At 37.9% G+C, this 27880-nt stretch overlaps 1 protein-coding gene across 2 annotated transcripts in view; it reads left to right on the top strand.

Annotated features, from left to right (window-relative positions):
• TLN2 (talin 2) overlaps positions 1-27880 on the top strand; it is a 186820-nt gene that overhangs the window by 64100 nt on the left and 94840 nt on the right. For both annotated transcript variants that reach the window (XM_063345539.1, XM_063345538.1), the window contains 9 exons: positions 8851-9021; positions 11740-11837; positions 12502-12631; positions 14110-14262; positions 15139-15281; positions 16747-16874; positions 22051-22114; positions 24269-24373; positions 27053-27208. In XM_063345539.1, the coding sequence (XP_063201609.1) occupies positions 8886-9021; positions 11740-11837; positions 12502-12631; positions 14110-14262; positions 15139-15281; positions 16747-16874; positions 22051-22114; positions 24269-24373; positions 27053-27208 (1113 nt within the window). In that variant the 5' untranslated portion in view covers positions 8851-8885. The remainder of the gene's footprint in view (positions 1-8850; positions 9022-11739; positions 11838-12501; positions 12632-14109; positions 14263-15138; positions 15282-16746; positions 16875-22050; positions 22115-24268; positions 24374-27052; positions 27209-27880) is intronic.

The following is a 27880-nucleotide window of genomic DNA, read 5'->3' as shown; positions in this document are numbered from 1 at the left end:
GGTGAGCGGGTGGGATCATTGTTCTTGCCCAATTGTTTTTGCAGGGAGAAATTAATGTGAAATTTCAACACTGGTAACACACTGCGTAAGCGACACCAAAAATGTATCTCTGAGTCTGAAAAGTATCTGTGGGAAGCGCTTAGTGTGTTTTTTCCATTTTGACTCCAGGCCCATAACCATATGTTCTGTGGTTCATATTAGGAATACAGCAGGGAATTATTTTGCTTGCAACAAATTCTGTTAAAATACTAATGCCAGCTTGGTTGTTAGCTTGGTGTTGACTCTTTTGCACTTGAACCTTTGGGCTTTTTTTTGTCTTACCCTAATTTGTGCTTAGTTTCAGCTGGGTAATTTTACTCATGTTTCCTTTGTTCTCTGTGCTTCATTCTGTTTCAAGGAGAGATGTCCATGATGGCAGCAGAGTTCTGCATGCACAAGTTTAAATGTTTGATAGTTGTTGGAAAAACAACAATAATACTAGACGTTAGTCACGATACTGTGCGAAACTCATAATGTTTTCTAAACTTCGCCTACAGGTCACCTAAAAACAAAACAACAAAAAAAAAGGGAAATGCAGAGTAATATCGAGACCACAGTAGGTGAACCCAAGAGGTCGTATCCTAGCTGTGTTATTTAATGACTATATTAACAACTCTGAGTGGTTTATTGCATCCTACTTCAGGGCCGTTGCCAAGAATGGCAAGCATAGTTCAGAACTTTGAGTGGCGTCTTTGAATTAATTCAGTGAAAAAAAGCATTGGAGTGTGCTCAAAGGTTGTAAACCTAGACAAAAAGTATATATCCTACCGGAAGCATGTTGCAGCTCTTGTGGTGGACCTAGATTAACTTTACAAGTACTTCTCTTCAGTTTAAAAAAAAAAAAGGGGGGGGGGAGGGGAGCGGGGGGGAGCAGAAAGCCTCCCAACAACACACCCCTTAGGGGAAAAAAATCCTCCAAACCACAAAAACAACCCAAAAACCCAAACCACAAAACCCAAAATAAAACACCAAATGAACTTCCACCAAATAAAAATGTCTTCTGTATCTCGGATACTGTTTTATTTAGACTCCTAGGATCTGTGAACACCTTTCTCACCGTCCTCCCAAGGACTCTCTTAAACGGGCTCATCTCTACAACAGAATCACTTCATTTGTAGGAGAAGCTAGCAAAAGGATGCTGATTCACTTCCGATTTCTACAGAAACTCATGTTCCCTGTTTTCAGCTTTCTCCTGCGGTGTTCTTGCAAAATAAGAAAAGCCTGGAAAGCCTCTTCAAAGAGTTGAGTCATTGACTGCGATATTGGATGCTTCTACTCCTGAGGCTAATGACTTCTATGTTACAACCAGTTCCAGTCAAGCTCTTTGCTTCTGTTATCTAAAAGCTGTTTCAGCTATGTTTGGAACAGTGACATTCATCTTGTAGTCCCTTGTAATTCATACTTCCTTTTGAAGATACATGCAAGCAAGTTAGTTTGCAAATATGCCTTTTGACTTAAAAAGCAAACTGTAGTTGAATTGCTAATAAGCTGACTGTCCTATAAACAGCTCTTAATTAGACTCAAATATTTTTGTCTCTTACATAATTCTGTTTGAGGGTACATCCTTCCTGGGTCCTTAGCAAAATAGATGCTGTTCCTGTACAACTATGTGCGAACTGCAAATGCTGTGATTAATGCTTACTAATGATTAAAGCCTACTTTCACAGTAGCCTTACAAAGCTTGCCCTAGTTAATTTTACTGTCTTTCAAGTGGTTTGATTTTTTTGTCTGTAGCATTGCACAGTACAGATAAATGCTGTGAATTTTTCCTGAGGTTCTTGAAAATTTTAACTGTAAACTTGCTTATCAGGATGTGTGGTGTACGTGTACAGGCGTTGTGGTTGAGTAGGGGTTTTCTTAGGGCAGGGGGGCATATAAGAGATCTTGCATTTTAATTGTCCACAGAATAAACAATGTTCTGTGCTGTAGAGTGTTAAGTTCCTTGTATTATAACTGATGGAAGGAAGGATTATACTTTTTGTGCTTGCTTGTTCAAGCTTCAGAAGTTCTGACTAATCCCGCAGATAGCATGTGGTGCCCGAGGTTATCAGACTACTTTTGGACTCCCCTAATCTGGTATCTTTGTACTCGTAGCCTGTTTAGAACATCACCTTTTACTCTATTGGTTTACTGCTCTTGCCTTCATTTTTGAGCTAGTTAGAGGGAAGTTGAGATCTACGTATTTTTATTATTTTTTCCTCTCTGGTCACCAGAAGAGCGCATACTGCTCTCTTCTAAAGTTACTGACAAGACACAACTTCCAGTCCAGTGTTTACAAGTCTGATATTTGCACATCAGTGATAGTTGTCCCTGGAGTACCTCATTACATTATTCTCAGTGAAATGGCAAAGCGGCTGACCAGTGATGACATCTTCAGTGTCTTGTCCATCGAGGAGTTGATGATGAAGGCCTTACTATGACATACAGAGATATGTTTCAGGTGTACAACCCACAGGTGATCATTCAGCTCCTGTACAGTGTTCTGGTGGAGAATCAGCCTCGTGTTCTAGGAAAACATGTTAATAGAACCTCTTCAGCACCTTTGAGAGTGTCGTGGTATAAATGAGTTACAAATTGACAGCAATGGAGCGCTAAAGAGTGGGGGATCTTCCTTGGAAAGAAGCAGTGTGATCTTTCGTATGATAAGCACATAAGATGCCAACAGCAGCAAAGACCAGCTAGTTTAAGTGCCCTTGCAAGTTTGTAGTAAAATGGGTGTTGTTTTCCTCCGTGCCTGTGCAATCATCTGCCCGATTGCGTGCCTTGTGGTCCCATCATCCTTGATTTTTGAAGGATGGCACTTCTATTTGCATTCATAATCTTGGAAACATCAAATGTAGCTATTGGTACAACTGGGTTTGTATTTTTGAGTGTCTGTTGCTTAGTGAGGTCTTACCGGGTACCGGTCCACTAAACAAGTGTTTGGTATGTTGCAACAGAATTAGATGTTCAGCTGTCATGAACAACAGAAAACTTAATGTGTCCTGTTTTCCTGGTGCCCTGTGCTAGCAGGTAGATGGTGGGAGTACTGAAAAGAATAGACAACTTTTGTCCCACTGGATTTTCTTACAAAGTTAATCTAGTATAAAAATATGTAGCTTTACCTATACTAGCATGTACACATGTGGGTTTTTAGACTTTGACAGTCTCATGACCTAGATTTGTGTTTGCTCAAGCCTGAATGAACTGGTTAAGAAACATCTCCAGGGAAACAGATCTCTACTAAATCATAGCAGAGCTTTGCTTTTAACCATAGCACTGGCAGTGGCAACTTTCCTTTAACTGGGTAGGCGTAGTCCATATTTGACAGTGTCAGTGTTAGCTGTTCCACATTTGCTTAGTTTAGAAATGCAGATATTTTTGGATTGTGTTTTACTTCAAACACTCTATTGGCAAGGGTGTGAAATGGAAGGCAAAAAAGTGTTCGTATGCTCATAGCATTAAGCAGAGATAATATTAAGCTGAGATTTTGCGTTCTTTGTTTGCTTAGCAGTGTAGTTAAAAATATACAGATAATGTCATGACCCCATCAGTTGTCAGACACCACAGACATTAGGGTAGGAATGGTACAAATCAAGCCACATGGGTTTGTGTTCACTAACTGGTCTCCCCTCTAAATCTCATTCTTCCATGCATATGGTAAGCCATTCTTCCCCTGTTTTATTGTATGCTTTTAGTTTGATGATAGTTGATTCCTGTTGGAATTATGTGATGCAAACTTCTGTCCTCGTCAATATTCAGAGACACAGTCTTTTGTTAGAGAAAAATAATGTAACTGTTCATTGAGTATGTGTCCTCTTCTAAGCCCACACCTGTTGTAATTTAACAGTAATAGCATCCTGGCTCTAGCTGTTGTGAAACTGCATCTACGCAGGGAGCTTTTGGGAAGGATGCAGTAACTTGAACTGAGAACTGAAGTACAGGTGCCTGTTGCAAGATCTGTCCTCCTGAGGTACAGTGACCAGAGGCTATAGTGACCCAGCTGGGACAGTGACCATTCCTTACCACACGTTGTTCCTGCTCCTCTGCTGGAGAGTACTACTGCCTTGGATGTTCTCGCAAATCATGTGTATAATCATTCCATAACCCAGTTCTGTCACAAAGTAAGGGAAATATTCTTCAAAAATGCAATGGCCAACACGAAAAAAAATACCAAACTGTCAGAATTGGTTGAGAAAGTGATTATGCAAACAGAAACGTTGGCAGCTGTGAGAGGGACTGTTAACTTCTGGAGCTGAAGGGGAGCTGGTTGCTGCCGTGGTTACAACATTGCTGAACTGCCACTGTGGAATGTAAGGCATTTCTCCAACTTGAAGTTACTTTACTCTAAAGAACCTTAATATCGCCTCATTCTTATGTCTTACTTTTCAGTACTTGATAATATCTTGGGGATTATGTGTTTGAAATATTTTTGCTTGTTTGCAAGGTATCTCTGTGGGCATGCAGAGGCCTGCTCATTTTGATTCAACCCCTGGTTATAATCTTGTTTTGCTGGGATTTCCCAGAACCTGGGCACTGTGATGATTCAACTTGAGACCTTGACCTACACACTCCAGATACGTACCTGCAGGCACTGGGTTCTCTCACTGATGATCTGTGGTTTTTTTTAAGAGCTTGGAGCTGCTGCTTCCTCTCCCAAAGCTGTTAGATCCATAATTCATTACTTCAGTCTCCAGCCTTTGCACGTACAGATGAATCACAGTCTGATTTAGAAATTACCTACTTTGTTACTCACAGAGCATTAAACTTAGTACCAGGCAAACCATTCCTTCCAAAATCCTCTCAATTTCCAGAAACACTTTGACTTCTGGTCAGCCATTCCAGAGGCTGAGTGATATTGGGGAGAAGAGAGAGTCCATTATCTGCACAGAGAAATATTTAAATGTGGTGTGAATCAATGTATAGAAGATAAAGAAAACACAGAAGGTATTTTTCCCTTATTTTTCTCTGTGATCTCAGCCCTTTTTCTTGACAAAGTTCTTAGTTCTATTGAGAAAAAACAGCTGTCCTATTTTGGCTGTTACCCGGGAGATGGAAACTGCCTGTCCTGGTTATTACTGAAAGCCAAGTAGGGAGGTTTAGAGCCTGAGGGTAATTTGGAGGAGGCAGATGAAAACCTTTCTGTAAAGTTTGAGAACACAGTGTTGGAGGAAGCTGATAACTCATGGGCTCTTACCGTAAGCCATTTTTGAAAAAAGCATTCTTTGGTGTCTCTGAAACCAAGAGCACTGGGTTGAAGGAGACTAGACCACTGATGTATTTAGGTCCTTCCATCTTTAAGGAGCTGAATTTCACCCTGAATTGAGTATTGAGAGGACACAGTAACAGGTTCCCGACTTGTAAAATTGTGTTAAATATGGCAGGAATCAATTTGCCATGTTCGTTTATGTAGGGCGGGGAAAAAAGGTTCTTTTGCAGAGTGGAAGACTTAGGTTGAAAACATGGGTGGGAAGGGAGGAACCACCCAAAACGCAGTAGTAGTAAAAAGAAAAATAAAAATGGAGCAGCTTCCCTGTGGATGTTGTGGACTCCATTTCAAAGAGCTTTGTCAGAACGGATTAGATGAGCATCTGGCAGGGACAGCATAGGGATGCATCATCTCACAGTGCAAGGGGCTAGGCTAGGCTGCCTCTTGAGGTTCCTTCTGACACATGTTTTTATGGTTTCTGTGGTGCATGATCACGAAGTGAAAATATTAACAGGATAACAAACTATTTAATGCATTTTAAAAGAACTTTTTTTGTCTAAGTCTTAAGAAATGGGACCTCCGCTTGTTTTTAAACTTGTCAAGAGTGTGACACAATGCTGTACTGGCTAAACTGCTTTCAAGTTCTGACTGACTCTGTTCTGGATCTCAAAGGTGAGATTAAGTTTATCTGAATGCTTTGGTTTGCTAAATGTATGCTAACCTAGTAAAAGCAGCAGTAAAAACTGCAAAATCACAATAATTTTACCAGAATATTTTAATGTCTCTTTTATTTTTACAATTAAATTTTCATGGTCAGTCTTCACCATTTGGGTTTTCTTTGCTGCTTTTTCTTCATTCAGATTAGACTGATGAGACCATTCAGATTAGACACTGGAATGGGTATGGGTATTCCTTGATGTGAGTTAGTGCCCTTTTTTAAAATCCATCTTTTAGTGTTACATATATATATAAAACGGTTAACTAAACGATTAAGTAGATTTTTCTGTTTACAAGTAGCTGTATTTATTTTCATGCCATAACCTTCTGACCCTTTGCCTTAAAAGAAAATGTTATTTTCTGCAATATTAAAAGATTCAGCTATACATAGGAAGCATAATATTACATCACCGTAACTTACACAAGACCCACTACTGTCAGTGGTGGTAATATAGGATTTGTATGGCATGAAACTTTCAAGTCAGGTGCTAATTTATGACTATCCAATCACATGTCTAGTATTCCGTTCCAGAAAGTTGACAATCATTTCATTACACACAAAGGTTTTTCAGGTGGATCCTATTTTCTATGTTAAAAAAAGTTCATATTCACTTGGCTTTAATGTCAGAGAATACAAATTCAGTCATCTGTATTACTTCTTTATGTGTTAACAGAAGAGAGGAGACCTCTTTTAATGCCTCTACTCAAGTTGGTTTTTTTTTTAAAGATGATTGTTGAATGTTCTTATGGTTTTTTTTTTCTTAATGACCGTTTCCTTTTAACCAAAGTCATTCATACCAAAAGTTAAGACTGCAGCTTGTTCATGGGAAAGTTGATAGGAAAAGGTCAGTATCCATTCTGCCTTTTAATAGGCAAGTTAATCAGATAAGTCTGAAGATGTGATGTGTGTGGCTTACAAGTCTTTCTTTCAGGTTCAATGGAAAGCAAAGAGGAGAGGAAAGCTTTTTCTAGACCGTACCTGCTCACTGGTGTTGCTTTATAGCATTTCCTCTTCTTTAAGAGGAGTAGAAAATAGTGGGGGGAGAGAGAGACAAAGATTTCAGAGGGTTGCAATATAATGGCCCTGCTCCAACACACTGACCGGACAAAGGCGGGAGCAGGGATTGTGGCTCACCTTACCACACTGGAAGCTGACAGCCAGGTTTCAGAGGTCACCTGTGAGAACAGTTGCCTTCTGAGAAACTTGATCAGACTGTTTTCCAAGCTGATCTGTCTCTTTTCCAGCTGTTTAGTGTGCAATGTTTTTTTTAACAGTTCGCATAAGCACACATGAACATAATTATTCTTCCTGGGACCATTGTTGATGGTGAAAAACTGTTCCAGTGTGTGGTTTCTTGGGATATTTTTGTTCTTGTAATGCTCTGAAGTTTGCTTATGTATAAATGATAGAGTGCTAAACTGAACCCAGTTATGGTGAATCTCCATGAAAATACTGCAGAGATTTATTTTTTGTCTTGCATTTATTTTGTGCTTCTGCTTATACTTCTGAAACATAAAGACCTTTTGGGTGGGTTTTAGGAAGTAGTACTTGGTAGCAGGGAGAGATCTTCATTTGTTTATCAGACCTCTGCCTAGAACGATTGGTTCAAACTACAGATTGTTTTGTTATCAGATACTGATAGATTAGGAAAGCACTGAGCTGTGTACATTAATGCTTCTTGTATGTTTTTTGCCTATTCACCCCTTTTCCTTTCTCCGATAGTCTTATCATATCTAGCATTTCATACTGGTAGTGAGCGGTCTTGGAAGAACTAAAAAATCTGAAGTAGGATGATTTTGCTTTTGAGAGGCAGATGGATGGTCTGCCACAAAAATATGGGGGAGGATGATATCTTAGAGCCAAAGCTACTCTGGAATGTTATCGGTAGAGAAATGATTTGTCTGCTGTCTGTGCTTTGGAGAAGGGATGCAATCACTGAGCTCAGTCCATCGGTGCATTGATGAAATGTAAATGCTGCTTCCTTCCTATTCCTCAAAGTGATTTTTGTCAAACAGTACCAAGTATCTAGGCTGTAAAAAGATGCACAATTGCGGTTTTATTTTTTGTTTAACTATTAGAATTTGTCCTGCTCAAATTGTCACCAGTGGCGGTAGTCCGTAGAATCTTGCATCCTCCTAAAATACACCTACATGAATTTATGCAGAAAGGATTTGGGGATTCTAGTAGATTCTATATTTATGCAAAAAGAACTTCGGTTATGAAGAGTTCTTGGAGATCACTGTGGAAAGCCTAATGATGGAAGAGTGGTTTGGAGTGTTATGACAGCAAGGGAAGACACTTGAGACAAAACCCAGACTACCTACAAAATGAAACAAAACAAAAAGCATCTGTAGCTTCCTGTTTCTGTAGACAAACGCTGTCAAATCCAGTGAAGTTTCTGAAATAGAACTGAAATGAAAAATAGCACGACACAGTATTGCACACTTTAGAACCTTCAGAAAGCAGAAGTTATGTACTAAGAAAATCCTGCCTTCATTTAAGTAGTTATTCTAAGCTGTTAATTACCAGCTAATGTAAATGGTCTAATAAAAAGGTGTGGTGAGAGAAAAATCGTTTTCTGTCAGTACTAAATATGTTGGGAATATACCCAATAACTATATTGTTTTCTTACGCACCATTTTGATATACCTCAGACAAACTCTCAACACTTAAGTATGTGTACACAAGTTTTTGGAAAATGAATTTCCAATATACCAAGAACAATACGTAAAATACGTGTTTTGAGTGGTTTCTAGCTTGATGATGCTAATGAGACTTTATATAGAACTGTACTTGAATACATATAATTCTACTGAACTAATTATTTTTTTTTTAATGGAAAGTTGAGTGTATTAAAACATTAAATGGAAAATTCTAAGCAATAATCCCATCACTGCTTTTTCAGATACTTTAGTAGGAACTTGCAAGTGACTTGACGCCATGGTAGCCCTTTCGTTGAAGATCTGTGTCCGCCAATGCAATGTAGTGAAGACAATGCAGTTTGAACCATCCACTGCAGTGTATGATGCCTGTAGAGTTATTCGTGAACGAGTGCCAGAGGCTCAAACAGGGCAAGGTGAGTTCCTGTATTTGTCCTTAGTCAGTTCATTGGCTGAATTGAAGATAAACATAGACCTATGGTGGTTTTACACTGTTCTGTTCCTCCATTTATCTTTCAGGTTGGAGGTTTGGTTTTTTCTTTATTTAAATCATAAGGCTCTGGAGTGAAAAGCAAAAAGTGTAAACAGATTTTTCTTCCTTTTGTCCTGACAGAGGTTTTTCTACAAAGGATACTTTTTTGTGGAACTTTGACTTAAATAAATTACTTGTTTGCCTGAAAGATGATTTTTTCCCTGCTTGGAGGGCAATTTTTGTGGTACCATCTTTTTAAAGTAATGTTTGTGGTAATGCTTTTCAATAAAATCTGGGCCAACTTATTTCATGCATCAGCAAAGGAAGGGACAATATGAGTTGCAAAAGAATGGCTGTACATCTCAAAAATGTGCAAAGGGAAATGTTTGAAACTGGTTAATAAGTAAAAGTATCACCATGCTGTGCATACCATATTCAGAACATTGCTACATGTTAGTCAAATATAACTGTATCTGTACCTATTGAGCAAATTAGATTAATGTAGACTGTGAAATATGTCTTCACTTGGACAAAAGCTCTGGTTTAAATGTAGTCAAAGTTGTCAAATTCAGATTCTTCAGAATCTTTTCTTACTGTAATGTGTATAATGCCACCGGAATGTAATTCTTAAAGCAGATTGCTTATTGAGTTTTTCATGCAGCTCTCAAGTTTTAGAGGTGTTTTAAAAATATTGTCTGAACTGTTAGAAAAACTTACCAGTAATGGACAATATTACCATTACTTAGAAATGCTTCTCCTATGCAGGAGTCCTTAGGAAGTCTGGTTACACAGATTGAATTTTTCAGATGCAAGATGTGCATTTTTACCATGGTGATCTCTCAAGGCAGTTATTTTGAACAGATGTTGAATTCACCCAAGTTGAGTAATAAATATCCCTGAACATCGTGAACCACATAGAAAAGCTAGGAACTCTCTTCAGATTATACAGTAGGACTTTTCCTAGATATGTGATTGCAGTGCAATTACGGACTTCAAACAACTTTATGAAGTTGGGTGATGAACAGAAATAAGGTTACTAACACATCCCTTCCCCTTTGTGGCTATTAAAATGTGTGTGGTTGCCTGTTAGCTCAGAAGTCTCGCAGAGTTGCAGTACAGACTGATCAAACTAGTTCCTGCACAACAGAAAATGTAATTGTCCTGCATTATGGCTGTAAACCATGCACATTTCACTTCAACAAGCTTGCATGCTGACACAAAGATAGCCATGAAGTTAACATGCAAGTCGCACAGCTACTAATATTTCATGACTAGGGTGTATCCCCCAGAAATGGGTATCAGAGTAGTCTGTACTTCCTTGGTAATTCTGTGCCCTGTGCAAGGCACTTTGTGTGCTTCTAAATGTCACAACCTATTTATAGACAAAATTCTAAAATTTTACATGACTGATTCTGTACTGAATTTGTGTCAGACATCTCTGCATGTACGGATCACTTGACTTCTCAGTGGGATTTTTAGTTAAGGACAGAAGGAAAAGTTTTTCTTCTTATTTGGTTGGTTTTGAAAAGATTCTTCCTTTGAAATTGTGTATCTGTAAGTCAGTTACACTTCTATTAATTAAATGCAAGTTCTTTTATATACTTGCATGACTAACAATGTTTTTAATGTAAATGCTCTCAAATGTAAATTGTTACTATGCATGACATTTAAAGATGAAACATTATCCAAAAATTTTAGCTATTTTTGCTTGACTTTCTACCCAGAGGGCCTGAACACATGGCTGAAGGTAAACAAGGGCCTGTCTCTGTGCTGAGCTGTTGTGACAGGCTGTGTGCTCGCAGCTGGCCAGCCTGTATGAAAAAAGCCCTTTGCTTAAACTGTAGAACTGCAATTAGAGCACGCGTAGCTGATGAACAGTAGTTTACACTGTTTGTGATACTGAAGTGTACTCTGTATCAATTCTTCATGCAAATGTTTATCAAGAAGAGATGCTTTGGTTGGGACTTAAGTTGACAGTCATAGTCCTTCATATTGTGTACTTGGAGTTTAGTCTTTGAAGCCAAAGCCTGGGTTTGTTCTTCTGTGACAATGAGTTTTATCATTTATTTGTGATTCTGAAAGAATCAGTCAGCAGGTGTTTAGCCTGCAACAGGTGCAAATTTTTCCTGAGATTTTTATTATGGATATAATTCTAGAAGCCTTATATTTTTTTAAATGCCTAAACCTGAAGCATCTACCAAAAAGATTCCAAAGTTTAGCATAAATACAATATCTGAAGGATTGAAAGCAAACCATATTATTTTAAATAGAACTACTGCTTAAAATAGTATACTATGGTTAAGCCCAAATTGCTTGTGTCTTTGGTTAGTCAATTCCAAAGCAGGACCTATGAGCGTTTAAAAAAGGTCATCTTCAAGAGGAATAATTACAAATATAATACAAATTACACAGTACGTGTGGCATGTTCTTGCTTAGTGGAGCTTTTGTTCAAGTCTTCTATAACGCCTGATCTACCCTGCTATCTGCTGCTAAGCTAAATATTTTCTGAAGCACAGAAAAAAATTTCTCTCAAGTTCATTAAGAATGGAAGGGAAGTGTAATGGAAGCTTAAACCTGAAGCTGAGTAACCTTGAAAAAAAACATGTTGGCTATATTAGATTTGATATTATTTTAACAAGTCTCTGTCTCTTCTGTTCCACAGCCTCTGACTATGGATTGTTCTTGTCAGATGAAGATCCTCGAAAAGGTATATGGCTGGAGGCTGGAAGAACACTGGATTACTATATGCTGAGAAATGGGGTATGGTGCAAGTCTGTTGCTTCATTCATCAACACGTTTTTAGAAAACTTGTTTCCCAAGTAGCAAGAAGAATGTTTGGCATCTGGAGGGGTAGGAGGGTCTTGAGTCTGTTCCTGAAATTGTCCCACTTCTCTTCCTTGCTGGACCTCTGTAGTTAGTTTTGTTCCTGAGTCTCGTCGTGAGTGTGAGCTACTGTGGCCAATACTGTCTTCATAGAATGATCAGCAGAAAGAGGAAAAAATAAATTTTGTAATAAGCTTTATATTTGAGGTGACGTTGCATTATAGCGTAGGTTTCTTTTATACTAAAGATGGTGAGGTCATACTTGTTCACATTATGGCCAGCTTTCTTTCAACCAGAAGCCATTTCTATGCTTTTTAAATGCTAAACTGTTTTTTGCAGCACTAAGGTACTTTAGTCTATCCTACCCTGTCTAGGTTTTGATCTTGCTGGCTAGGACAAGTTCTTGAAAAATGATATTGTCAGAACTAAGAAGTAGCCACTTCGCAAGCTTGTTACGTGAATAAGTTTGCCTATACTATAACAAAGGAAAAGCCTAGCTTTTGCAGGGTGGTGAGGGCATCCTGATTTAGGCATCTAAGTTAGTGGGTTGGCTTGTGGAGGCTTCCAAGAGCATTTAGAAACAGTATTGTTTACTTCCTAGGATATATTGGAATACAAAAAGAAACAGAGACCTCAGAAAATACGTATGTTGGATGGTTCAGTGAAAACTGTCATGGTGGATGATTCTAAAACAGTTGGTGAATTGCTGGTTACCATTTGCAGCAGGATAGGTAAGTTTTTTGGGACCCACATACTTAAGAATTTGTTTTTCTGCCATATCTTGACTTTTAGGATGTTATGTGTATTACTGGCTAGAAATTGACACATATGTTAAAAAAAAAAAAAATTAAATTTGTTATCAGTTAACAGTTACCAAACAGTTTTTTGAAATCTGGTGTCCAGGTTTTATGAAAGTCGGTAGAGAGTTAGTTATATCCTTAAAATTCAGTATTTAGCAGTTGAAGGCACAAAGTTATCTGATAGTACAGTTATAAATTTTTTTATTATAAGTTACCTGTTACGTACACTTTCCTACTATGTAGTAGAGAATTAGAACTAAATTTATACTTAATTTTAATGGGATAAAAGATAAATACAGTTAACCTTGAAATGTACCTAAACTTACAGCTCTATTTTGTTTTGATTAAGAATTGATTACAGTACTGTATCATTTGTGAAATGACATATGGAAGCCATCCAGAGCAACTGGTCAAAAATGTGTCATATTGGTTATAGTCTGTCTTTGTATTTATCTAAATAAAGGCATTTTGGAGAACTAATTCCTATTTAACTATAAACATGCATCCAACATGGATTAGTTTAAATCATCTTAAACCCTTGCTTAATTCTCATTTATAATTAAAGTGGCCTCAATTTGTGTTAGATTACTTTATTTGGAAAGTGAATTAAGGTAAACTTAAATTAATCCATTTCAGTTTTGTTGGAGTGTTTCTGTGCTGGATTCTAATGTGCTGTAACTAATTTACTTGAAAAATTAGCTTGACTTATTTTCATGAATGTGGTCATGTAGGTGAGCATTTAATTTACTTTCCTGTATAACATATAACATAAACATGCTTTACCCAACAGTGGAAAAAACCAAGCAGAACAAAAAAATTGAGAGCAACTTAGCACATATGCTAAATGTTGTGGACTGATTTTTTGATTCAGTTTCATGTAAAATTCATGAGAAGGGTTGAGTTTTAAAACTCTAAAAAACCCATATATTTCACGTGGTTTCTATTCCTCAGTCTGCTCTGACACATTTCTTCTACACATCGTGGGCAAGCTGAAATTACTCAGTTCTCACGAAGCAATTGCAGGCATCCATGAAAGGAAATTTACTATGGCGTGTCTTCATTCTGGAATTTACTGCTCTTTTAAATTCCATCATGTTTTTAAACTGGCAGCTTCTCTTGGTAGATAAAAAAAGCTTACTATCTTTCTGAAAGTGGCAAATGCAGCATATGACAAAGGAATGATGTATTTGAAGGATCATGCCAGATATTGGAGAGAAGTCTTGAATGCGGAAGTTGTAGATTATTCTTGGGATCTCCTTCCCCATACACTGTTTTAGCATTTCATCTGGAATGTCTTTACTGTACTTGAAATTAACCATTGGTGTTTTAATATACGGAGAAGAATATTTCACACATCCTAAAATGTATTAAATCTTTGTTACAAACACTGGATTTATTTATAATTCCAGGAATAACAAATTATGAGGAATATTCCTTAATCCAGGAGAGCATCGAAGAGAAGAAAGAGGAGAGTACAGGAACACTTAAGAAAGACAGGACGTTGTTGCGTGATGAAAGAAAAATGGAAAAACTAAAGGCAAAGCTTCATACAGATGATGATTGTGAGTAATGTATTCCAGGATAATTCTTTGATTACTAGCTTTCCATGGGATAGTGCAAGAAAACCAGAGAGGAATGCATTCTTAGATTCTTCAGTGTGTCTCGGTTGATCCCTACCTGTACCTTCCATCTGTTTATGCATAATGTCATCTGCTACTGAGTATTTTAAAAATCGGTTAAATGGACAAGTTGTTGCATCTATCTATGAGAGTTAGCGGATCTTTTGAAGTGTTTTTTGTTACCTTTTTTGGTAGGGGAGTTGTAACTTAAGTGTTAAATGGTCATTTGCATAATGGCTATTTTCTCCCCTTCGTGAAAGTGGGATATTTAAATATTGATGCCAACTGAAAGCCATCAAAAAGTAGTTTTGTCTTTGAAGGTATAAATGTTAAGTGTAAATGGAGTTCACTAAAGAACTAGGACAGCGTTTGATTTGTCTTATGCTTAAAGTCATGAGAACCATTTTTTCTAAGATTAACTGTGACTGGCAGGAAGATGGTTTAAAATGGTATTCAGGGATAAGAAAACTAAATAGAACAATCAGCTTTAGGGGGAAAGTGCGATAAACTTTCAAGTAATTTTGCAATGAAGCTTTGAAGATTTAAATCTAGTATTAAAATGTTACTATAGTTGTTTCTTCAACAATATTAGTGGTGTTTTATGCTATAGTAGATTCTTGTTTCTTAGTAGTGCTGCTGTTCAATTCTAATTTGTAGCAACCGTCAACACTGATGACTAGAAACAGAAATGAAAGCAACATTTTTTTCTGAATTTCCCCCTCCAATGGAAATGGCCATTATCACATGATTTTCACAACAGCTATGAACACTGGCAACACTGGGTATTTAACAATGTGCCTGTCTGTGGTTCTGTTACAGTAAATTGGCTAGATCATAGCCGAACATTTAGAGAACAAGGCGTCGATGAAAATGAAACACTACTGTTGAGACGAAAGTTCTTTTATTCAGACCAGAACGTAGATTCAAGAGATCCTGTTCAGCTTAATTTGCTTTATGTTCAGGTACAGTGTGTTGACTGGAAGTACGGGTTCTACCTTGTCTGAGGAAACCTGTGTAGGTTAATAAGAAAAATTCTGTTGCCGAAATACTCCATCTTCTAGAATTCCAGTTCTGGATGTGCTTTGATTTTACTTTTTTTGTCTGTCCCTCCAAGAACATGTGATAGTACAGAGGCTTTGCTGATTCTTTTAATCAAATATTTTCAACCCAATAATAATGGACATTCAACCAAAAATACATTGACTTTCATGTCCTTGTCCTGGTTTCCTTAAAATTCATGAATGTCTTTCATCTTTTAAGTTGTTCTTTTTAGTTCTTCTCCCCACTCTCTTCTATAGGTGATGCTTTCTCTGTAATATGGAATCTCAGGTCAGTCTTGCAACCAGCTTTCTGCTTCTCACCTTCCAAATTTCTTCCCAGACAGTACACAAGGCAGGCAGGCAGGCTTCCTGTTCAAAATGGGCAATATCATGTAATATCACAGGAGTCCAGCTAGGCAGGTTCCCCAAATACTATACATAACTGGGCAAAGCTAAGAGTTTTATGCAGAAGATACTATTTAAATTTAACTGAAGGCTTTAGTGAAGTTGCCTATAATGCAGACTGGAAAAAAAACAGGCTTTTAAACTCTTGGTTAAAGTTGTGGTTTTTTAAAAGTAATAAATAAATAAATTTGTCAATTTAATGGAATGTTCAATTGTTACGGTTGCAGCTGATTCAAATGGAATTGCTCTAAATTACATTTTTAAACTTTGAGGCAGAAGATAAAGATGGCATTGCTTGTAAAACTACATTAGATTTTTCAAGTATTTTAGAAGACTGTATCACACTGAGCTGTTCTCCTGCCACTTATATATTTCTTTCAGGCTACTGTTATGACAGTACGTGTTGATACAGCCCTGTCACTGTTTTGTCTAGAGATAGATGAGCTTTCTATTGCCAGAGCTGTAACATCCATCATCTTGTAAGACCACTAAATTTAAAAAAAAGGAAGTAAAGTAGTTTGCCTTCTCCCATTGCCTTTTCTATAATGGTAATCTGGTTTTTGCTTACTAGTCATGCAGATCATTTTCCCTGCTATTACAATGTGGTGAGATAAAAGCTTTTACATGTGTGTATGTACACACATATATAGATCTGTGTGTATATATATGTGTACGTACATGTGCGTATACATAAGTTGTATTTTATATACACATACAGCAGGAAATGGGGTGTCAAGTCTTCTTTATGATGAAAGTTGTTACAATTGTGGTTTTGATAAGTGTCCATAGATATTTACCAGATAACAATCTAGCTCTTTGTTTATTTTATTAGTCATAAATACATCCAGAATGGAATAATAAAGATATTCAGATGGAAAAGCCTGTTACTGGATTCTTGGGCTGTGTTCAAGCTTTCAAGGAATTTCAGAGATGTAATAGTTACTTTGGATGTCCCTGACATGTCTTTGTTTACCTCCTGTAGGCTCGTGATGACATTCTGAATGGTTCCCATCCTGTCTCCTTTGAGAAGGCCTGTGAGTTTGGAGGCTTTCAAGCACAGATCCAGTTTGGACCTCATGTAGAACACAAACACAAACCTGGATTTTTAGAGTAAACACTTCTAACTTTTAAATTTGGGTGACCTCAGGTGTAACTAATGTGCAGTTGTCACAGACTAAATGCATTGTATTACTCTAAGCAGAGGTAATCAGGTTGAGTATGTTTTCTGTAGCAATCTCTCCATGAAAGGAGCCTTATTGCACAAATTGGCAACACAACTGATGAGAGGGAACCTTTGGCAGTGGCTTATGAGGCAGCACAGGGCACCAGCTTCCCCCAGGGTGCCAGTTAAGTATGCAGATGGATTCTCCTACCACCTGGTAATGTGGGAGAACTGGGATTTTGTTCTTCCTTAGAAGTCTACTTCTGCCTGCATTTAGTAATGCCATGTGTGAATTAAGCATACGTCAGTATGTATCACAGATGTTTGACTTGCTAGGAAAGTACGTGAATGGAAAGATGCTTTGTCATTTGAAAAAAGTTAATATTGCTGTGTGTAGAGGCTAAATTTTCCAAGCTTTTTAGGGGCATTAATCAGTTGTTGAGATTCACCCTCTCAGGGCATTGTATGAATGGAGATCTAGAATTGTGCTCTTTGTTTCAGGCATGGACGGGAGTCCTGCTTACAAGTGACACATCCATTAACCTTTATTGTTATACTTACTTTACTGCTATCAGCAGAGCAAGTTTAGTTTGAGTGAAATTTAGATGTCCCGTTTTTCTACCGATTTTGGTTTTCTGATGGTTTGCCTGCAACAGAATTAACCAAGGACTGGAGTCAGAGGAAGAGGACGTAAGAAAGCAAAAGAAAGCTATGTACTGCGCAGTCCATCAAGCCTTGCCTATGCACGAGGCTCACAGATACTTTAATGGGATGCATAAAAGAATGGGTGCATATTTGGTTTCTGTCCCGTTCCACTGGCCTAGTGCTCAATGCTGACTCTGACTCGGTGCCTTTGTGAGCCTGAGTCTGGTATTTACTGTATCTCAGGGAGTTGCTTTAAAATGGTGGTTTGCGTTGGAGCATGCAATGCTACAACATTGGTTGTTTGAAACACTTCACTCCTGAAAGATTCTCCTGAAGTAGCAGTTCAGTTATGCAAACAAACCATGTGAACAAACATCCTTCGGTTCCAATTAATAATTAGCTTTTCTTAGTATTGTTTATTTGTCTGCTACTGATTGGCCCATGAACCTTTCCTAATAGAGCTGCTGATGTCTTGGAGAATTATGGGGTTACAGTGTAATAGCTCCAGTGTACTTCTGGTTCTTATTCCCTGGAATTGTGACCAGTTACACAACGATCTTCCTTTGGGGTTTGTCTATTGTCTACTTATTCTTCCCTTCTCCCTTCACTCACTCAAGAGTATTCCTACAGCACACCATTAGGGTATTACCTCTTGACAGTCTAATGTTGTGTCATGGTAATGATTCCAAGAATCAGGGGTTCCCAGCAATAGTTGGTTTTCATTTTTAAAGCAATAATTCCCCACAAACTTAACCATCAGTTTTTGCAGTTCAGTTCCTTAAATTTTTCTATGTTTTTCTAGGTGTTCTGCTTTTCAGTATAAAGATACTACTTTTTTCTTTTTTTAAGCTCCCATATAGTAACCGTATTTTATGGTGAACTGAAACTTCTGGCTTGCTAAATAGTTTGAAGTCCATCACAGAATAAAGTCATCATGGTATAAAGTGTATTATCTCTTTTTTTTTTTTTTTAATCCTGGTAGAAATGAAAGGTATAAGTAACTGAACCATGTGTTAGAAAGAGAACATTACACCAGTGGAAATCATTTAGAACCAGAATTCCAAAGTTTAGAACCTTGTTATATTCTTCATGGAATTTTCTCTACTATTGTTTTATTTTCATTTAAATGGGCTTTGACTGTGTTAGGATCAAGCCTTGCAGGTCACTAAGTGTAATTGCTCACTGTCCTGGTGTATAATCAGTTTCATAAAATTAAGGATTTCTGATTTAGAAGTAGTTATCTTTTTGCCCTCTGTAGAGGAGCCTGCTCCAGAACTGTAAGTCCCTAGTCATTGCCTTCTAATTTCAAGTGTACATGTTTATGATTTAGTGTTGCATGCATTTGGCTGCACATACCCTTCGTAACAGCCTTTTGTGAAACCTCATGCTTTTGTTTTGTAAGTCTGAAGAAGACAAGCATTCCTGACTCATTGTGAACAATACATGTAAATACTGTAGATAAATGCTTGTTTATTTTTTTTTCTGAAAATTCATTTCTCATCCTTTCACAAAAACTTTTTAGGTTTTATTTTCTTGAAAAATATCAAGCTTTTTTAAAGTTTCATCCAACTATTTCCTACTGTTTGGTGGATGAACACTGATTCTTTTCAGGTATGAAAGTAGTTATGTTTTATGTAAACTGTATGCTGCAGCTCAGTATGTGAGATACATTTGAGAGGTGTCCATTTACTCACCACTGAAAGCTGAACATGCTACAGATTCCCTTAAGCAGAATCTGTCAGCTCATACAGAAAACAGCATGTAACAGAATAGTATTGCTATGTCATAGCATTCTTTTGAAACAACTTAGTTTAGTTTGCCATGTCTGCAGTATGTTTCTATAGAGAGATCTTTTGTATCTTTTTTTTGGTCATTGATAAATGATTCTTGGCACAGATGAAGATTATTGCCTGCATCTTGTTAACACTTTGGAATTGGTTGTTGGAATTTCCTTGAAGCTCATGCCAAAGTAAATTGTGTGAAAGCTCTTAAACTATCAAATTGCAAATAGTCCCTCTTCACGCCCTTCCTCATACAGCTGAAGTTTTGCATTGCACCTACAGAGGTACACTGCGTTTAAATTTGCCAAGAGAATAGTTAAGAAAGAACTCATACTCTTCATGTGTGGGTAGGAAAGGAGCAGCTAAAACTGCCCACCTCTGCTTTTTCTTTCCAAGCACACTTGGTGACCAATGAGTTCAGTTCCTTCATCTAGCTTGTTTTACTGTCCTAAACTTTCTTTCAAGAATACTGGATATACCTTCATGCTAATGAAAAACAATTAATATGTTGGCACTCATGTATTTTTTTTTTTAAGAACTGTAGGAACAAACAGTAAATTAAGTTAAATAAACATTGCTTATTATTAATTTTTTTTTTAACTGAGTTCATCGTCCATTGTAGTGATGTGTGATTAAAGAAGGATAAATGATAATATTTCCAGGTGTTTCTGCTAACTCCTTTGAACAGGCTGCTGAATAAAGTGAAACTATTGTTGGTTGCATCATAGAGACAATATCTTGATTATTTGTAGCATTAAAATGATTTCAGTCTGTTTTACAAGTAGCATTTCACCCTTTCAGTTAAGGTGATTACTTGTCTGTTTATTGAAAAATAATGGAAGGTGCTACAAGAAAAAAGCATCTGATCTAACTGCCAGCTACATGTGCAAGAGTACACCAGTTAGTGCTTAGTGGACAAAGTGCAAAGTTGTTTTCTTAACTCCTGCTGCTTCAGAAGCTCCAAATAATCTTTGCTCAGCAATGTCTTCATGAAGTGCACATTAGTTAACAAGTAGACATGCTTAAAAATGTAATGGTCTTGATAGTTTATCTACATACAGATAGCTGAGAAAACTAGTTAATAGAAGATGAGAATTGGAAAAACTATTGTTTTTCTATATAAGTCCATTTCCAGAATTAAACTGGGTTTAACTTGGGTTTGGGGTTTTGATTTTTTTGTTTTGATTTGTTTTTAGTTTTTCATTTGCTTTGGAAGTGAATGTAACCAAACTGGTTTGAACCTATGAAATTCTGTATAAAAGCACTAGTTGTTTCAGAATAAAGGCACCATCATTTTAGGATAATAAGCTGTATTCAGTCTTTATCTACAAAATTAATTTGGCTCTCCAGCCTTCCCCACCCCATGATATGTCTTAGGAAATAAGTCCTGAGAAGAGATTTCATTATCATGTTTTAGTGAGATGTAGCTGCTGGAGCATTGGGAGGAAGGTTAGCGAGGACAGTTATTCTTACTTAGATTTATATTGCTGCAGCTTTATGGTCTTTTGAGTTATTTTGTTTATTGTCTGCAATGGCAGGCTTTTGTGTCTAAAAGCAACAACAAAAAAGCACACTACAACAATAAAAACAAACAAAAAAAACCCCAAAACCCACAAACCCCCATCCCCCCAAAAAAACCCCCCAGAACAAATCCATCCTTCTCAAAACTTGTAAGTTGCCATGATTGTAGGTAGCTGTAGCTTTCTGTTCATTGTACTTGCTTACTGAATAAATCAAAATGAGGAGGAGATTCTCCAGTCATACTTTTCCTGTGATTCTTAATACTCCAAAGCAGGGGCGGGGGGATGTCCCTAGGAACTGATTTTTTGAACTGTGGGAGTTTCTTCAGGCTGAAAATGAACTGCTGAATATACGACATAGTTTTATCAGAGTAGACTGTTCCAGATGGGAAGGTGCAATCTGGAAAAGAACTGATGTTGGTTAAAGCATGATGTTCATCTGTCTTCAAGTTGGGGTGATTTTTGGCTGAGGTAAAGGGTTTATTTTATTAGACAGCAAGGAAGTATGGGTGAGGTGTTTAAAGATTCTTTCTGACTAAACTCTGTCATGGAGGCTGAACTTGCTTAGTTTATTTTGTATTCTGAGGCCCTTAATGTCTGTGCTACAGAAGTTAGGACTGGTTATTTATAACTTTGTTTTTGAGATAGTGACTGGTATTAAGTGTCCACTTAAATGGCCTTTCAGTTTTTCAGTGAAATATTAGTTTTCTAACATTTCTTGGAAGACACAAATGAAGAACTTGGTCCTGCATGTCAGTAAATCAAAGTGCTACTGGAAAGTAATAGCAGTTTCTGAACTCAGACACAGAGCTGGCTCAAGCTTTGATGTCCCCTTTCTTCCCCCAGATTACAATGACTGTGATTGGATTTAGATGTGAACCCCTCTGAGCTGCTGAGACACATCATATGGTTTAAGAATGGAAAGTGTCCCAGCTATTATTTACTTTTGAAGAGGTGTTACATGGGGATGTAACTTAAGTGGTTTTTTTAATTATGCCAGGTATCCTCTTGCTCTCACCCTACCTACCCAGAGTTTTGTTTCATTGCTTGGGTATTTTATGCCCGTTTTAGGAAGCTTGGGGGACTTAATGCCAATAAAGGAGTATGGAAAGCATCCCTCCTCTAGAAGGCACCATTAACTATGGAATTGTTTGTTTTTGTTTTTTTTTTTTTTCTAGCCTAAAAGAATTCCTGCCTAAAGAATATACCAAACAAAGAGGGGCTGAAAAGAGAATATTTCAGGTAATTGTGAGGCTGAAAAACCTACTATAGTTTCACTTCCTTTATTAGAAAAATACGAGCTTTTACACGTGTATATTCTGTGTGTACTTGAATTATGTAACTATCAGAAAATCTAGTGTAAAGGATCTGAGAGCTTTTCTTTTCTTTCTTCAGTAGATTTATTGTCCTGATCCTTTTTTCTTCCCTGATGATTATTCAGTGTACTTTGTTGAAGGGCAGAGAGTGAATATTCAATATTCTTAAGACCTTTTTCTCATTTGCATTGAAATGTAAGGATGTGTATTTGTACTAAAATAGAAGCACATTGAGGAAAATCAGTTTGAATTTCATGCCTTCATTATTCAAGCGTGAACTTCAAGCAGTGTGGAGTACTAGCTAATGCTTGAGTTCAGTGATGTGTCTGGGAATTGCACAGTTGTGAAAGACTGAGGCAGTTGAGTATTAAATGTACTGATACTGTTGGAAGTGGTCTCAGAGTTTGAGTACTATAGATGCACAAAATGTCTGTGCTGAAATGCAAGTTTGTCAATACAATGTGAGTTGAAAAAATTCTGAGATCAACAGCTGAAATAAAGTCATACAGTTTCTGGAAGGATATACCAGTGATCTGTGATCTCAACTTGGGAGACAAGTCACAGGAATATGTCACATACTTTCCTATGTCTGTTAGACTCCTACTCTAGGAATTCTGTAAGTCAGTAATGTTCTACCTGGAGCTTGTGCTACCTCCTTGTAGATGAGGGTGTCTGACACTTTTGTGTGTACCTTTAGCATGTGGCAGTGATGTTGCAGTTTAAGCAAAAGAAGTTTCATTCACCTCTGAGTATCACTGTCATGCTATTCATAGTATGTAATTTGTCAAATAAGATCTATGAGTAGTTTCGGTCATTACATACTTCAGTGTATTGACAAGAAGCTCATCAGTGAGAGCACTGGTGCTGGACAAAGATACAACAGCAAGGTAGAATAAGCAAGCTGTCTTGAAAAAAATCAGCTCTTTCCCCAAGTCATAAAATTACTGAGTTTGGCAGGTGATTTTCACCAAATATTCCATCTGCAATGACTCCATTTGGGCTCCTTGCTCTTTTTGGGATCCTGGTTGTGTTCTCTGTGCTGAACTTGACAGATATGATTGGTCTATGTCCTCGGGATGCAAAAGGGTTTTCGGAGTTGCAGTTGTTCTTCCCAGTGCTCCTCCGTGGAACATTGTCAAGATGGTAGCTTACTGGAGCAGGAAAGTGTTTCCCATGTTCCTGGTGCTCCCTCTGCTGCCATCAGTCAGCATGAAAGAGGTGGCAACCAGCAGTTCAGAAGGATGTGAGGGGGAAGATGGGGCGTGACAGGGAGTCCCACAAGCAGTATTTAAATAGCAGGACATTGGGATAGGATTTTCAGCAGAACAGTCTGGGGTAGGAGAGCACATGCTGATATGAAGTTTGGATAGGTAGTATTGGTAGTTGTCATTACTTGCAGGTAATAATGTTCACTAATGAGCAAATTGTTTAAATAATAAATAGAAATTGAGTTAGAAGACGCACCTAGATGAGTATTTCAGGATGAACTATTTAGGAAAATCATTGCTGTTTTTTTACCTCTGATATTCTTTTCATGTGATGAAAAAATTGTGGATAATGGTGCAACTGGCAAAAAGATCCCATTGGAAATACCTACAAGAGATGAGAAATGGTCAACTACAAGATGTGAGGCTTTCATGAATCAGAAGTTTGGGGCACAAAGCAGGAATAGTTTGTTCCTGAAAAAAACATATGAGTGCTGGGACTTCTAACTGATTTTAAAAAGCCAAGAAAAGAGGCATTAATTGTATGAAACCTCATGGTGTCAAATAGCAGCAATACATAGAATTTTAAACTGTTTCAGAAGTAATTTAAATGTGCTTGATCTGAGGCACAGGTAGAATGGATGATGGTGAAAGAGGAGTGTTCCATTTGCACAGGTTTGTTCATGTTCTCCAATAATTACAGGATACATTCTTGCTAACGTTTCTAGACAGTATTTTTTCAAATACTCTTAATTGTAATGATTATTAACTAAGCATCCTTAAACAGATAAAAGCTATACCCTTTTTTGTTTGTTTGTTTGTTTGTTTCCAGAAAGCATAGTTTCTGCCTAAGTGATACTGAACTCTCATTACAGGAGCACAAAAACTGTGGTGAGATGACTGAAATAGAAGCCAAAGTGAAGTATGTGAAGCTAGCCCGTTCCCTGCGGACCTACGGAGTGTCATTTTTTCTTGTTAAGGTAATGTAGACCTTGCTGACCATATTGCATGGTTTGTTATGTATTACCTCAGATTCTGCACTAAATAAAGATCAAAGGTGTTCTTTCAGCCTTCTTTCTCAAAGCAGCATTTGCATAAATTACCACATGGGACAGAATTATAATTTCCACTTAGATCCTTGTCATACTGCTAACAGAAAGAAAGCTGAGTCTGTCATGATTTAATTTCTCTAACTGACATTTCTTCTTTTTTCTTTTGATTACCAACAAAGTACGGTCTTCAGAAAAACATTCACAAAGAACTCATAAGGTGTTCCTGTTCGGAAGTTTAATGATAATATGAATTGCATGCTGAAAAACTGCATCTGAAGAACAACTTCATCAGCTGCGTGATTAATTTCTCTCAGTCCTTACAGTAAAACAGGTCATGGTCTTAAGGCTGTTAAAACAATTTGGTACCAAGATACTGATGTTCTGCTGTGAAAATGGGAGTGGGGCATTAGTGCCCAAGTATTCAGTAACCAAGAATGGAAAGGAGGCTAAACTTAGGCAAGTGCTTTCATTCTTAGGTTCCCACAGTTAAAGTACAGAATCTTTATAGGTAGCCAAGTATCACAGAATCACAGAATGGTAGGGGTTGAGAGGGACCTTCAGAGATCATTTAGTTCAACCCTCTGCCAAAGCAGGTTCACCTAGAGCAGGATGGACAAGAACACATCCAGGCGGGTTTTGAATATCTCCAGAGAAGGAGACTCCACACCCTCTTGGGGCAGCCTGTGCCAGTGCTCTGCCACCCTCAGGGTAAAGAAGCTTTTCCTCGTGTTCAGATGGAATTTCCCATGTTTCGGTTTGTGTCCATTGCCCCTTGTCCTGTCACTGGGCACCACTGAAAAGAGCCTGGCCCCATCCTCTTGACACCCGCACTTTAGATATTTATAAGCATTGACGAGATCCCCTCTCAGTCTTCTCTTCTCCAGGCTAAACAGACCCAGGTCTCTCAGCCTTTCATAGTTAAGAGAAGTGCTTCATTCCCTTGATCATCTTCATAGCTCTCTGCTGGACTCTTTCCAGCAGTTCCCTGTCTTTCTCGAACTGGGGAACCCAGAACTGGACACAGTACTCCAGCTGTGACCTCACCAGGGCAGAGTAGAGTGGGAGGATGACCTCCCTCAACCTGCTGGCCACACTCTTTAATGCACCCCAGGAGACCATTGGCCGCCTTGACCACAGGGGCACATTGCTGGCTTGTAGTCACCTTGTCCACCAGGACTCCCAGGTTCCTCTCTGCAGAGATGCTTTACAGCAGGTCAGCCCCTAACCTGTACTGGTGCATGGGGTTATTCCTCCCCACGTGCAGGACCCTACACTTGTGCTTGTTGAACTTCATTAGTTTCCTCTCCACCCAACTCTCCAGCCTGTCCAGGACTCCCTGTATGGCAGCACAGCCTTCTGGTGTGTCAGCCACTCTTCCCAGTTTTGTGTCATCGATAGATTGCTTTTCCTGAAGTATTCAGTCATCCAGAAATTTTAGTGAAGCAGATAAAAGGTGAAAAAGCAGTGAAAAACATGCAGAGGGTAATACTATTAATACTTTGAAAGAATTACGTTGTCTTGCTTCCTTTAAGGGAAGATACCTTGTTAAGCACCATAAATGGTGAAAGGAGTCTCAACTAGCTGTTGAACTAAGTTGTGTATTAGAAAGTATACTGAAGTTATGGTATACAGTTTTGAGTAACTAAAATACTAAAACTAATAAGCATGCACATTTAGAACAAGCTGCTAACTCAGTGGAGATTTGTTAACAGAATGTAGCTGACCTGTATGGTAAAAGGTAAAAAAATCTTTGTATTTTTCATTAATACCTTGCTTTCTTTTGTCATAGCTTAAAGCAGATAGTAACTGAGTCAAGTAACCATGTCGCAAAACTTCTGTTGGAAGGAGTAATTGGTCTTTTGAAAAGTCTATCAAATGACCTACTGTGTAAATGGGAATTGATTCTTTGCAGCCTGCATAAATTCAGGAAAATACGTGTGTATTCATTTCTATTTTATGATGGATTTTATGTAGCAAATTGGGCTTGGGCCCATGCTCTGGAACCTTGGAAAACTAAAGAGGCAGAATGTCCAACAAATGAGACATCCGCTGGCAGCCCCTTTGTGATATTTGCATGGATTAGGATGTGTTCATCGATTGAAAATAAGATTTCAAATCCAAAATATGGGACAAATTATGGCTGATCTTGCTAGTAGTCAACACCAGTGGGTCTTCGTTTCCTTTACCTCTTCAGAAATTTTATAGAGAAATGGTGAAAGTCCTAAACCCTCAGTCCTCCCAATGCCAGTTTCCCATTCAGCTTCTTTAATATAGTTTTAGAAGGACTGCCATCATGGTTATTTTTTAAAGTGACTTCCAAAGATTTGTTATCACAATCCCTAAAATGCTTTTGTTTCTTGGAGGAGGGAGAAGAGGGAGTGTCTTTTGAACTGCATAGTGAACATCCAGTAAAGATCAGAGCTTCTTGATGTTAATGCATTGCTTGAAAATCCCTGTCTGTGACCAGACAAACTGAGCCTGGGGTTTTAAATTGTCCTTGTCTGCATGCCAGTTTCTTCCCTTTGTCAGTATATTCCATCATGCTTTTCTTTTCTCCTATGCCAAGCTCCATTTGAATGAAAAACAATCTTTCACACCTTGTTATAGGAAAAAATGAAAGGCAAAAACAAGCTGGTTCCTCGTTTGCTGGGTGTAACCAAAGACTCAGTGATGCGTGTGGATGAGAAGACCAAAGAAGTGTTGCAGGAATGGCCACTGACAACAGTGAAACGCTGGGCTGCCTCACCTAAAAGCTTCACTCTGGTAATCTTTTTGTATCTATTCAGAAAAAGGGGGATCTATGTGGCAAGGAGAAATGGACTTAGAACAGTTTCTTTAATGTAACTTGTTCTCTCTGTAATTTTCTAGCATTCTGTAGAGTCACTGAGTCCTAAACTAATAAACTGGCCCATATTGGTGTCTAGGGTTAATCTGTATTTTGATGTTTCTAGACAGACCGCTTCCCCAAAAGTACTGTTAAAATATTTTCAAAAACCACTGTTTAAATCTGTTCTGTGCCTAACTACTAAAACGGTTAAGAAAACATCATTATTCACACCTGCTTAAACCCTTATGGTGCTTGCCATTCAAAATGCACTTTGTGACTGGCAAGACGTGCATGTACACAAAACTAGATGGCTCATTAATACATTTGATAATTATTTCAAGAACTTGCATGAATGTGGTGTTTTGTTAATGCTTTAGTCCGGAAGAGACCACTGCAACGTGAGTATTTTGGATATGAAAAGGTAGTTTAAAGTGGTAGAGCAAGAGGCAGTGGCTAGAAAATTACATTTGCTTTAACCTTGTGCATCTAATTTCCAATTGTGTGGGTGCATATGCTTTAGAATAAAACTCTAAACACTTTTCTCCATCCTCCTCTTGGTCCTCTGGCATTTCAGTTTATGAAACATCTGCTATTAAACTGCAATATAA

The sequence above is a fragment of the Chroicocephalus ridibundus genome, chromosome 9, assembly GCF_963924245.1.
Source record: "Chroicocephalus ridibundus chromosome 9, bChrRid1.1, whole genome shotgun sequence".
In the NCBI taxonomy this organism is placed as follows: domain Eukaryota; kingdom Metazoa; phylum Chordata; class Aves; order Charadriiformes; family Laridae; genus Chroicocephalus; species Chroicocephalus ridibundus.
The sequence above is the reverse complement of the archived record's forward strand: the minus strand, read 5'-3'. Positions and strand labels throughout refer to the sequence as shown.